Source organism: Delphinus delphis, chromosome 4 (assembly GCF_949987515.2).
Source record: "Delphinus delphis chromosome 4, mDelDel1.2, whole genome shotgun sequence".
In the NCBI taxonomy this organism is placed as follows: Eukaryota; Metazoa; Chordata; class Mammalia; order Artiodactyla; family Delphinidae; genus Delphinus; species Delphinus delphis.
In genome coordinates this window covers 109,609,181-109,624,287 of record NC_082686.1, presented here as the reverse complement: position 1 = coordinate 109,624,287, position 15,107 = coordinate 109,609,181, and the positions used below count along the sequence as shown (strand labels likewise).

Sequence of the window (15,107 nt, the reverse complement as noted above, 5' to 3'; positions counted from 1 at the left end):
CTGTGTTCCCTGCCTGAGACACTCCCCCCACTCCAGCTCTTCTAGACATCCTGCCCAGCCACTATCACATTACCTTGTTTTATTGCCTTCAAGGAACTCACTGCCATTTGAAATTATTGTATTTATTTTCTTCTTTATCATCCTATCATTCCTATAAAATATAAACTCGAGGATATCCAGAGTCTTGTCTATCTTGTTCACTGCTGAGCTGTCAAAGCCTAGAACAGGGTCTGGCATATTAGTACCTACTCAAAAACCATTTTATTTTTGTAAGTTGCTTCCTTGTCACCTTCTTCTGTGTCGCCTTGTCTTACCTCGCCTTCCTTCCCCTGATGTCTTTACCATCTAATTTCAGGCCTTCACGTCCTCACTCCTGCATGACTTCAACAGTTGTTTTCAGAGAGCTCAGTATTTTCCCTCCAAGCCACTGTCAGACAAATGCCCCAAAGCACTGCTCATTGTGTGTGTGCACAGTACTGAGGGAGGTACACAGTTTTTCTATGTCCCCTGCTTTACATCTAAATTTCCCACCCTGGCTTTCACAATTTTCCACAGGAGAAATGACACTGTTGAGGGGAAAAGCACAGAACTATTAATTTAAAGGTCTAGGTTTTAATGAATTACTTAACCTTTCTAGACTTTCGTTTTCTCATCTCACATATTGAAAGAATCAGGCTGAAAATGTAATAATCACCTAACCGTCTGTCCAGAATTTTGCAGGTTACAAAGTCATTTCCTTTTCTTAACTGAGGTGGTTTTCACAAATCCCTGTGAAGAATTTAGGTGGGTACTGTTGTTCCCATTTTACAGAAAAGGAAACTGAGGTGCAGGGAAGTTACTCAAGGTCAAGTATCTGAAGTGGTAGGTGGCTCTCAGACTCAGGTTTTCCCAGCTCTAAATTCAGCCCTCCATCTACATCACGCTGCCTTTGTCTCAAGATTCCTTCTGGCTATTAAATTTGGATTCTCTAACCTGTGCCCGACCACTTATTCAGTCTTATTTTCATTCTTTCTAAATATGAACTCTGAACATAGACGGACAAGCACTCTACCTTGACTCAAAGCTAAGCTTTTGGGCTGCGCTGCTCTCCTTTCCTACCCTCCTCCAAGATCTGGTTCAAGTTCTCACTCTGTCCATGAAGACTTGAATGACTGCCCTGTGGTAGCTCCGAGTATGTCTTATTCTCTGAATTCCTCCAGCATGTGCAGCTTGTTCTTGAAATCGTTGCCCTCCACTTGCATTGTATTCTACACACTTCACAAGTGTGAATATTTTTTCATCAAATGGATTATAAATTAGGGAAGAAAACTGGCCTCATATTTCTCTTCTATTTCTGTATAGCAGTTAGCAAAGTTCTAGGAATAACTTTGGTTGATTGATTGATTTTGTTAAATTTTCTAGTTGATGTTAGAGAGAATTGTTTTCATCTTAGTAGGTAGCAGGAAGCCACAGGTAGACAATCTTACTTGTTTCTTTCTCCCTCTTCCTCACTCTCCCTGTTTTTCTTCCTCTTGTAATAGCACCTGCATTCTCTTTACTATGTAATTTAATCATTATCTTTCAAGATTAAAGGTTAAACAGCTACCCTGGTCTATATTGGCTAAATTTGGTGCTTCCTTCCAGTCTTTGTAGAAAAGGCTGTGGTCAAAGTGAAATTTTTTCTTTTTGGAAGAAAATATTCACAAGCTCCTAAGAACACTGATAATCATAATGATTCCTTCTGATTCTTTGATGGAAAGAGGCATAAATAAATCATCCTATCTTTTCAGGAAACAGCAGAAAATTTGACTGGAGTAGATTTACCTAGAGTGAGGTTGACCGGGTTAAGCTCTTTCTACAAAGCAAGTGGGAAAAATTCTTAAGTCACCAGTTTTGGCAATTGTCAAATTTCTTGGTAACCCACCCCAGAGCTCTCTGAGCAACATTCTAGGTCTGGTAGTCATGCTAAGCCTCAGTCATAAAGAGAGGAGATGGTCATGTTATAATGTGACTGCAGGGGAATTAGGAAGGGTTCCTTGTCCCAAACTATTTCCTTCACACAGTCCTAAATTCCACATCTGGAAGATTAGTTAGACTTATTTATTACTATTTTAAAAAATAGCAATACCTCTGAAAAGATAAAAGAGTTCTTGGTCAGTCCCACCTAGTGTAAATAAATTTGAGAGTTTCTCTCAAACAACCTCATTTAGGCAACTTGGTTTATGGTACTTGTTCTCAGACTTGGCTGTCCACTAGAATCATCTAGGGAGATTTTTTAAAAATATTGATGCCTGGGTCCCACCTTCAGAGATTCTGATTTATTATGGCATGTGCCTGGGGCATCAGGATTTTAAAAAATTTCCAGGTGATTCTAACAGGCAGCTAACTTTGAGAACCACTAGTTTACACTAAAGGAAACTGCTCTGGAATGAGATCAGCCTGGTTCTAGTCTCAGTAGTGATGTTTATCAGCTGTGTGACTTTGGATCTATTTTGTTTGACTTCTCGAGCACTTTTTTCCCTGGCTGGAAAAGAAGGACAATAATATTGTCCATTCAAGATTGTTATGAAAGGTAAATATGATGACACATATAGCGTGTTGGGCACTAATTACATAATCAGATCTTTCTTTTTTACCCTGCCTAGGAATGGGGATTGCCAAAAGTTGAAAGACTAGCAAAACAAAGTGGATAATAAAGCTCTAAAGAGAAATTCTGTTCCTACTCCCTTCTGTTAGGACTTTCTATGTCCTTTGCACCTTTATTTAGGAAAGAATTAAGACTGCACAGCCCATGAAGTGTCCAGACTCCCAACTCCACAAGTCCTGAGCAGCCTGCCTTCCTTCTTCCAGAACCAATGAAATCCCCGTTTTCCATAATACTGACCCGATCTTCAGAAACCGGGACTGTGTGCACTGGGATGGGCTGCCAGGGTAGGCTGGGATTCCAGACGCTGATACCTTCTGGGGGAAATAGGGCTGCAAGGCTTGTCATAGCACTCATCAAAGCCCGGTCAATATCCGTGCTTCGAACAAAAACCTAGAGTGGGAAAATCAAAGGAGAATCCAATAGAGAGGAACTGCGGGGTTTTTTTTTTTCCTGTGGAGCTAATAGTGTATTTCAGAAAGGGCAGAACACCTACACCAAAATATTAGCAGACACTGTGGTAGCATCATGATCATAATACCTATTATGGAAGAGATAATATTATGAGCATGCCATGGCATAAAGCAACTTGGTATGCCAACAGCTGAATTGACAAAAGAGACCAATCAAGTGGTGGCTACTTGCCAAGCCTAAGTATTTACTGTAGGTGTCCATGTTGAACTTACTTATATTCATACATTTTTTTTAAGGAGTACATTTGTAAACAAGACATCTGACTTTTATAAGTTCCTTGAGAAACAGGGAATTTTTACAAATACATTATGCTAAACTATTTCAAGGGGCAAGGTTCCCACTATTAGTTTCCCAACTTACCTGTTCATGTTTATAGGACTTGTTCAAGAATTTTTCATATCGTTTCCTTATATATTGTCCAAGTTCATAATGCTGCTCCATGCCCAGCTATGAGAACAAATAAAAGCAAAAATTAGTGAAAGTAAGTTCTGTGAAGCTATATGTTGATCAAAACAGGCAATTCTATACAATTTTCCTACAGTTACTAGTCACTAGGGGTGACTTGATCATGATCAGAAATTGTTGAGGCTAAGCATTAGTGCTTCTCTTTCCACAATCAAAACACATTTTAAACTTTTTAGATCCCGGGTAACTGTGCAAAACACTTTCCCAGATATGAGTAAAGTAGTTATATGGTTTCAATAATGTAACAATCCCACAGAGTTTCCCATGAGACTCATCAGTAACTTGGTGAAATCCAACCAACCTGAGTGAGTTGGCCAAATCCTTGTGGCCATGAGGATTCCTTAATGGGGTCGTTAGGAAAGGTTTCGATGGGACTTCGGTCTCCATGCCTAAAAACCTGAAAATAGATTGAGGTAGTAATGTTACAAACTTAACTTAGGTGTTTTGCCTCTGCTCATAATGATAGATTTTTCTTCTAAACCTCTGGTTCTCCACCTTGGCTATTCATTGGAATCACCTGGAGAGTTTTAAAAAAATTCTGAGGACTGGATCCCACCCCTTGTGATTCTAGTTTAATTAGTTTGGGATGCATCAGGGCATTAGGATTTTAAAGACCTCCCCAAGTAAATCTCAGGTTAAGAACTGCTGTTCTAAGTTCAGTAACACGTTCTAAAGGCTCATCATCTTGTTATTCACATTACATGAAACACAGGAAAACTGTTAGTGAACTGTTATTGTTTCAGGTAATGTGAATAACAAGATGATGAGCCATTAGGAGTCAGGCGACCCACACATGGAGACCGGTTTACACATCAGACAGGACAAGAAGGAACACAAAGCTTAGCAAGATCACTTTATTGTCGAAAAACTCTGATGAGAAGTATTCCTTCCTGAATTATGATTACAGTAATAATAGTGTTAACATTTTGACATATCATAATAGTGGCTTTAAAATGCTACATACAATTTGTGACCATCTTGAGCCAATGATTTATTAGTTTTTAGGAGGTTAGAGATAAAGGACTTGCCAGTGGAAGATTAAAAAATCTAATTTTCAACAATTTAAGATCCTACTGAATTTGTATGCATGTCATCATGCTTTTTTTTAACACCTTTATTAGAGTATAATTGTTTTACAATGCTGTGTTAGTTTCTGCTTTATAACAAAGTGAATCAGCTATACATATACATATATCCCCATATCTCCTCACTCTTGCATTTCCCTCCCACCCTCCCTATCCCACCCCTCTCGGTGGTCACAAAGAACCTAGCTGATCTCCCTGTGCTATGCGGCTGCTTCCCACTAGCTTTCGGTTTTACATTTGGTAGTGTATATATGTCCATGCCACTCTCGCACTTGGTCCCAGCTTACCCTTCCCCCTCCCCATGTCCTCAAGTCCATTCTCTACATCTGCATCTTTATTCCTGTCCTGCCCATAGGTTCTTCAGAACCTTTTTTTCTTTAGATTCTCTATATATGTGTTAGCATACGGTATTTGTTTTTCTCTTTCTGACTTACTTCACTCTGTATGACACCTCACTCAGTTTCGTTTCTTTTTATGGCTGAGTAATATTCCATTGTATATATGTGCCACATCTTCTTTATCCATTCATCTGTCGATGCATACTTAGGTAGCTTCCATGTCCTGGCTATTGTAAATAGAGCTGCAATGAACATTGTGGTACACGACTCTTTTTGAATTATGGTTTTCTCAGGGTATATGCCCAGTAGTAGGATTGCCGGGTCACATGGTAGTTCTATTTGTAGTTTTTTAAGGAGCCTCCATACTGTTCTCCACAGTAGCTGTATCAATTTACATTCCTACCAACAGTGAAAGAGGGTTCCCTTTTCTCCACACCCTCTCCAGCATTTATTGTTGGTAGTTTTTTTTTTTTTTTGCGGTATGCGGGCCTGTCGCTGTTGTGGCCTCTCCCGTTGCAGAGCACAGGCTCTGGACGCTCAGGCTCAGCGGCCATGGCTCACGGGTCCAACCACTCCATGGCATGTGGGATCTTCCCGGACCGGGGCACGAACCCGTGGCCCCTGCATCGGCAGGCAGACTCTCAACCACTGCGCCACCAGGGAAGACCTGTTGGTAGATTTTTTGATGATGGCCATTTCAGACTGGTGTGAGGTGATACCTCATTGTAGTTTTGATTTGCATTGCTCTAATGACTAGTGATGTTGAGCATCCTTTCATGATTTTTTGGCAATTTGTGTATCTTCTTTGGAGGAGTATCTGTTTAGGTCTTCTGCTCATTTTTGGATTGGGTTGTTTGTTCTTTTCATATTGAGCTGCATGCGCTGCTTGTAAATTTTGGAAATTAATCCTTTGTGAGTTGCTTCATTTGCAAATATTTTCTCCCATTCTGAGGCTTGTCTTTTCATCTTGTTTATGGTTTCCTTTGTTGTGCAAAAGCTTTTAAGTTTCATTAGGTCCCATATGTTTATTTTTGTTTTTCTTTCCATTTCTCTAGGATGTGTGTCAAAAAGGATCTTGCTGTGATTTATGTCATAGGGTGTTCTGCCTATGTTTTCCTCTTAAGAGTTTTAGCATGTCTGGCCTTACATTTAGGTCTTTAATCAATTTGAGTTTACCCCAGGAATGCAAGGATTCTTCAATATATGCAAATCAATCAACATGATAGACCATATTGACAAACTGAAGGAGAAAAACCATATGATCATCTCAATAGATGCAGAGAAAGCTTTTGGCTTGTCCTCACGGTGAGCCTCAGCCGCCCCCCCCCCCCCACCTCTGCAGGAGACCCTCCAACACTAGCAGTTTCCTTTACACAAGTTGGAAAGATGACTACTCCCCAAATTACAGCTAAAACCATATGACAGCTTGCTCAATCATCTTCAGTCCCCATTGCCTACCAATATACATCAGAAATACATCTACACATGGAACAACTCCTACAGAACACCTACTGAAGGCTGGCAGAAGACCTCAGACCTTCCAAAAGGCAAGAAACTCACCACATACCTGGGTAGGGCCAAAGAAAAAAGAATAAACAGAGACAAAAGAATAGGGATGGGACTTGCACAAGTGGGAGGGAGCTGTGAAGGAGGAAAGGTTTACACACTGCGAAGGCCCTTCACGGGCGGAGACTGCGGGTGGCGGAGGGGGGGAGTTTCAGAGCTGCGGAGTAGAGCACAGCAACAGGGGTGCGGAGGGCAAAGTAGAGAGATTCCCGCACAGAGGATCAGTGCCGACTGGCACTCACCAGCCCGAGAGGCTTGTCTGCTCACCAGCCGGGGCAGGCGGGGCTGGGAGCTGAGGCTTGGGCTTCAGTCGGAGCGCAAGGAGAGGACTGACAGCGTGAACGCAGCCTGAAGGGGTTAGTGCACCACGGCTAGCTGGGAGGGAGTCCGGGGAAAAGTCTGGACCTACTGAAGAGGCAAGAGACTTTTTCTTCCCTCTTTGTTTCCTGGTGTGTGAGGAGAGGGGATTAAGAGCGCTGCTTAAAGGAGCTCCAGAGATGGTTGCGAGCCGCGGCTAACAGTGCGGACCACAGAGACGTGCATGAGATGCTAAGGCTGCTGCTGTCGCCACCAAGAAGCCTGTGTGCGAGCACAGGTCACTCTCCACACCTCCCTTCCAGGGATCCTGTGCAGCCCGCCATGCCAGAGTCCCAGGATCCAGGGACAACCTCCCCGGGAGAACGCACTGCGCGCCTCAAGCTGGTGCAACGTCCCTCAGGCCTCTGCCACCGGAGGCTCGCCCCGCATCCGCACCCCTCCCTCCCCCAGGCCTGAGTGAGCCAGAGCCCCCAAATCAGCGGCTCCTTTAACCCCATCCTGTCTGAGGGAAGAACAGACGCCCTCCGGCGACCTACACGCAGAGGCGGGACCAAATCCAAAGCTGAACCCCGGGAGCAGTGCGAACAAAGAAGAGAAAGGGAAATCTCTCCCAGCAGCCTCAGGAGCAGCAGATTAAAGCTCCACAATCAACTTGATGTACCCTGCATCTGTGGAATACCTGAATAGACAACGAATCACCCCAAATTGAGGAGGTGGACTTTGAGAGCAACATTTATTATTTTTTCCCCTTTTTGTGAGTATGTATATGCTTCTGTGTGAGATTTTGTCTGTATAGCTTTGCTTTCACCTTTTGTTCTAGGGTTCTATCCCTCCATTTTGTTTGTTTGTTTTTTTACTTTAAAAAAATTATTTTTCTTAATAAATATATTTTAATAACTTTATTTTATCTTACCTTATTTTATTTTATCCTCTTTCTTTCTTTCTACATTTTCTCCCTTTTATTCTGAACCATGTGGATGAAAGGCTCTTGGTGCTACAGCCAGGAGTGAGTGCTGTGCCTCTGAGGTGGGAGAGCCAACAGCAGGACACTAGTCGACAAGAAACCTCCCAGCTCCATATAATATCAAATGGCAAAAATCTCACAGAGATCTCCATCTCAACAACAACACCCAGCTTCACTCAACGACCAGCAAGCTACAGTGCCGGACACCCTATGCCAAACAACTAGCAAGACAGGAACACAACCCTACCCATTACCAGAGAGGCTGCCTAAAATCATAAGTCCACAGACACCCCAAAACATACCAGCAGATGTGGACCTGCCCACCAGAAAGACAAGATGCAGCCTCATCCAGCAGAACACACAGGCACTAGTCCCCTCCACCAGGAAGTCTACACAACCCACTGAACAAACTTTAGCCACTAGGCACAGACACAAAAAACAACGGGAACTACAAACCTGCAGCCTGCAAAAAGGAGACCCCAAACACAGTAAGATAAACAAAATGAGAAGAAAGGAAAACACAGAGCAGATGAAGGAGCAAGATAAGAACCCACCAGACCTAACAACTGAAGAGGAAATAGGCAGTCTACCTGAAAAAGAATTCAGAATAATGATAGTAAAGATGATCCAAAATCTTGGAAATAGAATAGAGAAAATGCAAGAAACATTTAACAAGGACCTAGAAGAACTAAAGGTGAAACAAGCAATGATGAACAACACAATAAATGAAATTAAAAATACTCTAGATGGGATCAATAGCAGAATAACTGAGGCAGAAGAACAGATAAGTGACCTGGAAGATAAAATAGTGGAAATAAGTACTGCAGAGCAGAATAAAGAAAAAAGAATGAAAAGAACTGAGGACAGTCTCAGAGAACTCTGGGACAATATTAAATGCACCAACATTTGAATTATAGGGGTTCCAGAGAGAGAAAAAGAAAGGGACTGAGAAAATATTTGAAGAGATTATAGTTGAAAACTTCCCTAATGTGGGAAAGGAAATAGTTAATCAAGTCCAGGAAGCACTGAGAGTCCCATACAAGATAAATCCAAGGAGAAACAGGCCAAGACACATATTAATCAAACTGTCAAAAATTAAATACAAGGAAAACATATTAAAAGATATTAAGACATACTAAAAGAGCAAGGTAAAAACAACAAATAACAGACAGGAGAATCCCCATAAGGTTAACAGCTCATCATTCAGCAGAAACTCTGTAAGCCAGAAGGCAGTGGCAGGACATATTTAAAGTGATGAAGGAGAAAAACCTACAAAGAAGATTACTCTACCCAGCAAGGATCTCATTCAGATTTGATGGAGAAATTAAAACCTTTACAGACAGGCAAAAGCTGAGAGAGTTCAGCACCACAAAACCAGCTTTACAACAAATGCTAAAGGAACTTCTCTAGGCAAGAAACACAAGAGAAGGAGAAGACCTACAATAACAAACCCAAAACAATTAAGAAAATGGGAATAGTAACATACATATTGATAATTACCTTAAATGTAAATGGATTAAATGCTCCCACCAAAAGACACAGACTGGCTGAATGGATACAAAAACAAGACCCATATATATGCTGTCTACAAGAGACACACTTCAGACCTAGAGACACATACAGACTGAAAGTGAGGGGATGGAAAAAGATATTCCATGCAAATGGAAACCAAAATAAAGCTGGAGTAACAATTCTCATATCAGACAAAATAGACTTTAAAATAAAGACTATTAGAAGAGACAAAGAAGGACACTACATAATGATCAAGGGATTGATACAAGAAGAAGATAAAACAATTGTAAATATTTAGGCACCCAACATAGAAGCACCTCAATACATAAGGCAAATACTAACAGCCATAAAAGGGGAAATCGACAGTAACACATTCATAGTAGGGGACTTTAACACCCCAGTTTCACCAATGGACAGATGATCCAAAATGACAATAAATAAGGAAACACAAGCCTTAAATGATACATTAAACAAAATGGACTTAATTGGTATATATAGGACATTCCATCCAAAAAGAACAGAATACACATTTTTCTCAAGTATTCATGGAACATTCTCCAGGATAGATCATATCTTGGGTCACACATCAAGCCTTGGTAAATTTAAGAAAATCGAAATTGTATCAAGTATCTTTTCCGACCACAACACTATGAGACTAGATATCAATTACAGGAAAAGATCTGTAAAAAATACAAACACATGGAGGCTAAACAATACACTACTTAATAACGAAGTGGTCACTGAAGAAATCAAAGAGGAAATCAAAAAATACCTAGAAACAAATGCCAATGGAGACAAGATGACCCAAAACCTATGGGATGCAGCAAAAGCAGTTCTAAGAGGGAAGTTTATAGCAATACAATCTTACCTTAAGAAACAGGAAACATCTCGAATAAACAGCCTAAGCATGCACCTAAAGCAATTAGAGAAAGAAGAACAACAAAAAAAACCCCAAAGTTAGCAGAAGGAATGAAATCGTAAAGATCAGATCAGAAATAAATGAAAAAGAAATGAAGGAAACGATAGGAAAGATAAATAAAACTCAAAGCTGGTTCTTTGAGAAGATAAACAAAATTGATAAACCATTAGCCAGACTCATCAAGAAAAAAAGGGAGAAGACTCAAGTATATAGAATTAGAAATTAAAAAGAAGTAAAACCTGACACTGCAGAAATACAAGAGATCATGTGAGATAACTACAAGCAACTCTATGCCAATAAGATGGACAACCTGGAAGAAATGGACAAATTCTTAGAAATGCACAACCTGCCCAAATTGGCTCACGAAGAAATAGAAAATATGAACAGACCAATCACAAGCACTGCAATTGAAACTGTGATTAAAAATCTTCCAACAAACAAAAGCCAAGGACCAGATGGCTTCACAGGCGAATTCTATCAAACATTTAGAGAAGAGCTAACACCTATCCTTCTCAAAAATCTTCCAAAATATAGAAGAGGGAGGAACACTACCAAACTCATTCTACAAGGCCACTATTACCCTGATAGCAAAACCAGACAAAGATGTCACAAAGAAAGAAAACTACAGGCCAATATCACTGATGAACATAGATGCAAAAATCCTCAACAAAATACTAGCAAACAGAATCCAACAGCACATTAAAAGGATCATACACCATGATCAAGTGTGATTTATTCCAGGAATGCAAGGATTCTTCAATATACGCAAATCAGTCAATGTGATACACCATATTAACAAATTGAAGGAGAAAAACCATATGGTCATCTCATGGATGCAGAGAAAGCTTTCGACAAAATTCAACACCCATTTATGATAAAAACCCTGCAGAAAGTAGGCATAGAGGGAAATTTCCTCAACATAATAAAGGCCATATATGACAAACCCACAGCCAACATCATCCTCAATGGTGAGAAACTGAAAGCACTTCCACTAAGATCAGGAAAAAGAGAAGGTTGCCCACTCTCACCACTCTTATTCAACATAGTTTTGGAAGTTTTAGCCACAGCAATCAGAGAAGAAAAGGAAATAAAAGGAGTCCAAATCAGAAAAGAATAAGTAAAGCTGTCACTGTTTGCAAATGACATGATACTATACATAGAGAATCCTAAAGATGCTACCAGAAAACTACTAGAGCTAATCAATGATTTTGGTAAAGTAGCAGGATACAAAATTAATGCACAGAAATCTCTTGCATTCCTATACACTAATGATGAAAAATTTGAAAGAAAATTTAAGGAGACACTCCCGTTTACCATTGCAACAAAAAGAATAAAATACCTAGGAATAAACCTACCTAAGGAGACAAAAGACCTTTATGCAGAAAACTATAAGACACTGGTGAACGAAATTAAAGATGTTACAAACAGGTGGAGGGATATACCATGTTCTTGCTTTGGAAGAATCAACAATGTGAAAATGGCTATACTACCCAAAGCAATCTACAGATTCAGTGCAATCCCTGTCAAACTACCAATGGCATTTTTCAGAGAACTAGAACAAAATATTTCACAATTTGTATGGAAACACAAAAGACCCCGAATGGCCAAAGCAATCTTGCAAAAGAAAAACAGAGCTGGAGCAATCAGAGTCCTGGACATCAGACTATCCTACAAAGCTACAGTAATCAAGACAGTATGGTACTGGCACAAAAAGATAAATATAGATCAATGGAACAGGATAGAAAGCCCAGAGATAAACCCATGTCCATATGATCACCTTATTTTTGATAAAGGAGGCAAGGATCTACAATGGAGAAAGGCAGTCTCTTCAATAATTGGTGCTGGGAAAACTGGACAGCTACATGTAAAAGAATGAAATTAGAACACTCCCTAATACCATACACAATAAACATTGTACTTTTTTGATTGCACATTTAATCTTTGGGAAGAGTAGTCTATACTTTTGCAACCTTGGTTTTTTGATTCTACTATGCTTTCTGAATAGAATACCAAAGCAAACACAAAGCTATTTTATAAGCAAAAGGTAAGGAAAGAAAAAATAAATACAAGATGATGTCTGCACTGATGTCAGCAAAAATTTTTAATACAGCGGAGGGCTGCATAACACCTTGGATTTTCTGAAATTTCCTGCACTTGTCACTCTTATTACCTGGCTAAATTTCTCCATTGGAAAGAAAGCCAATAGGCTGCTCTTTTTAAATCCTGTTAAATAGTTCAGCAGACACAGAAGTGTCCTTAGAACCATATCAGACTTTAGTCATCTTTGAGATGGGATTCCAGGAAAATGAGGGAGGCTTCTAAAACCTGGATGATGTCTCTGGTGTCTGAATAAAACTTATCTTTTGTCCCCCTGAACTGGTGAGAAATTGAAATCTCAGTAGAACAGGCTATGGCAAACAGAGGGACAATGGTGTGGTGAATCTTAAGAAACTATTTTGGTCAGGTAAGGAATTATTGTTATAAATAGTCACCTCATGGCTGGAAGAAAGGCTGCATACTCTCTGATGAGCACGTACAGTTACTAGTCACTAGGGGTGACTTGATCAGGAGTTGTCGAGGCTAATCATTAGTGCTTCTGTTTCTACAATCAAAACACTTTTTACACTTTTTGGATCCCAGATCTGAGTAACTAAAGTTATTATATGGCTTTATTGAATTATAAAGCCCACATTATTTAGTTTCCAGGGTTTCTCAGCCTCAGCACTGTTGACATTTTGGCTGTGGGGGCTGTCCTGTGCATTGTAGGATGTTTAGCAGTATCCAAGGCCTTTGCCCCATAGATGCCAGTAGAATTCCGCAGTTGTGACAATCGAAAAGTCTCCAGACATTGCCAAATGTCCCCTAGGGGGCAAAACCACCCCTAGTTGAGAGCCACTGAGTTAGCCAAAGAGAAGTTGAATGAGAGACATTGTAGTAAAATAATTTACAACACTTCCTACCAGCCTATAACCACTATAACCCCTCAATACTTTTTGAAGGCTTGCTTTGTCCTAGAAGCTGTGCTAAGTGTTTCTCATACATTTAATCCTCTTATCAATTATACAAAGCAGTTAGTATTATTATCTTCATTTCACAAGCCAGGAAACTGACTTAAGTGACCTGCCCAAGGTCACACAGTATATAAGTGGTAGAGCAGAGGTGAAAACACAAGCTGTGTGAATCCGACACCATCTTCTGAACCCATGCAGAGGCTCGCTTCTCTCTGCTCAAACATACCCCTCAGTGTCCCACCAGTGGACGATCTGGAATCTGGGGCTTTTTTATGAACTAAGATTGGAAGCTGTGTGTGTGTGTGTGTGTGTGTGTGTGTGTGGCGGGGGGAGGGTTATGTTGCATCAGAGGAAACCAAAACCTTGATGTAAGAAGCATCCCCAAATATTATTTAAAAGATAAAACTGAGGTTATGCAACTAAATGACAGCATGGCCTGGGGAGAAAAACAAGTGCCGTCCCCTTAGAGGAATGTTTTAAAGAGCAGAGCTGGAACAAAACCATGGGACATGGGGAAGCTTTCCTGCTCTGTTTTTACAGGTCATTTCCATAGGTTTTCATGGTTTCTGAGGTAGTGGCTCAAACATGCTATGAACTCTATGGAAGGGGTGTTCCACAGAAACACTTAATAAACCATCTCCCACATCCAGTGCTAGAAATCAAAATGTGTGTGTGTGCTCACACACCTGTGCCTTCAAGCACACATAGGTAGTATTCTTGAGCTTCTGAAATATCTCCAGTTTACCTGGAGCCTTTGGACTATGCCCAGGCATTTTTTTAAGTCTGTGCAGGGCAATCTTCTTAACTGCTTTCCTGTCATATTTATAACCTCTGTTCTCAGTCCAGCAATCACACTCCAACAAATCCTTTAGAAATCTAAGACTATATTATTAGCAGTAAGACTATTTGCAGTACTGGTGGTAATTGCAAAAGGAAGACATCCAAAATAATAACAACCCCTTATGTTTGTGCTACCCTTCATGGTTTTGTACAACCTGCCATCTCTTTTAATTCTTACAACTCTGTGAGGACAGGTCAGCACTATTGCTGCACTGAAAAAATAAGGAAACGGAGGCTCAGAGAGATAGAGTTAGCCGTGCAGATCTCCTACTTCCCATGAATGCTAGCCCATTGTTTTCCCCACCACATCACATTCACTTCACCCTTTTAAATCACAGGTAACTTTTTAGAAAGAACCACGGTTTGGTACCCATGTGACTGATCCTGCTCCCTCGAGCTTGCTAACCAGCTTTGGTGCACTGTGTAGGATGTGGAGACCCTGATGACTGCAGGACATGATGTCCAGTCCCCCTTCCCTGGCAGCAGTCACGTGCTCTTTTAAAAATGTTAATCAGTATAGTCTCTTGATTGCTTAGAACTCTCTAATGTTCTCTCATTCTTTTACATTTTTCTTTTGCAGAAAATTAGAAAGATATAAAAAAATAGAGATTTTTATAATGAGCCCCTATGAATTCACCATTTGCTCCAACAATGATCAACTCATGTGTGGCCAGTCTTGTTTGATTTATTCCCTCTCACTGTCAGATATTATATCATTTCCCATTACTCTTTGCATAAAATCCAAAGTCCTTACAGTGGCTCACTAGACCCTACCTAATATAGCCCTGCCCAACCACCATGTTCTCCCCTTACATTCTTGCTAAGCACACTTAGCCAAAGGACCCTCTGCTGTTCTATCCAATACATTGTGTTCCAGCCTCAGAGCCTTCATGTTCCATATGCCTGGGATGTCCTGCTTCTGCATCTCCTGGCACTTTCACTCGGTCACTGAATTCAGGTCTGTCCTGAAAAGGCAACCTCTGCAGAGAGGT

General features: G+C 40.5%; 1 protein-coding gene across 1 annotated transcript in view; it reads right to left on the bottom strand.

Moving 5' to 3' along the window:
• The window catches only part of ACP3 (acid phosphatase 3), a 39,995-nt gene that overhangs the window by 17,057 nt on the left and 7,831 nt on the right, over nucleotides 1–15,107 (bottom strand). Inside the window, exons 2-4 of the mRNA XM_060010028.1 lie at nucleotides 3,864–3,959; nucleotides 3,458–3,544; nucleotides 2,864–3,016 (exon numbers count right to left, since the gene is read on the bottom strand). Coding sequence (XP_059866011.1) covers nucleotides 2,864–3,016; nucleotides 3,458–3,544; nucleotides 3,864–3,959 — 336 coding nt within the window. The remainder of the gene's footprint in view (nucleotides 1–2,863; nucleotides 3,017–3,457; nucleotides 3,545–3,863; nucleotides 3,960–15,107) is intronic.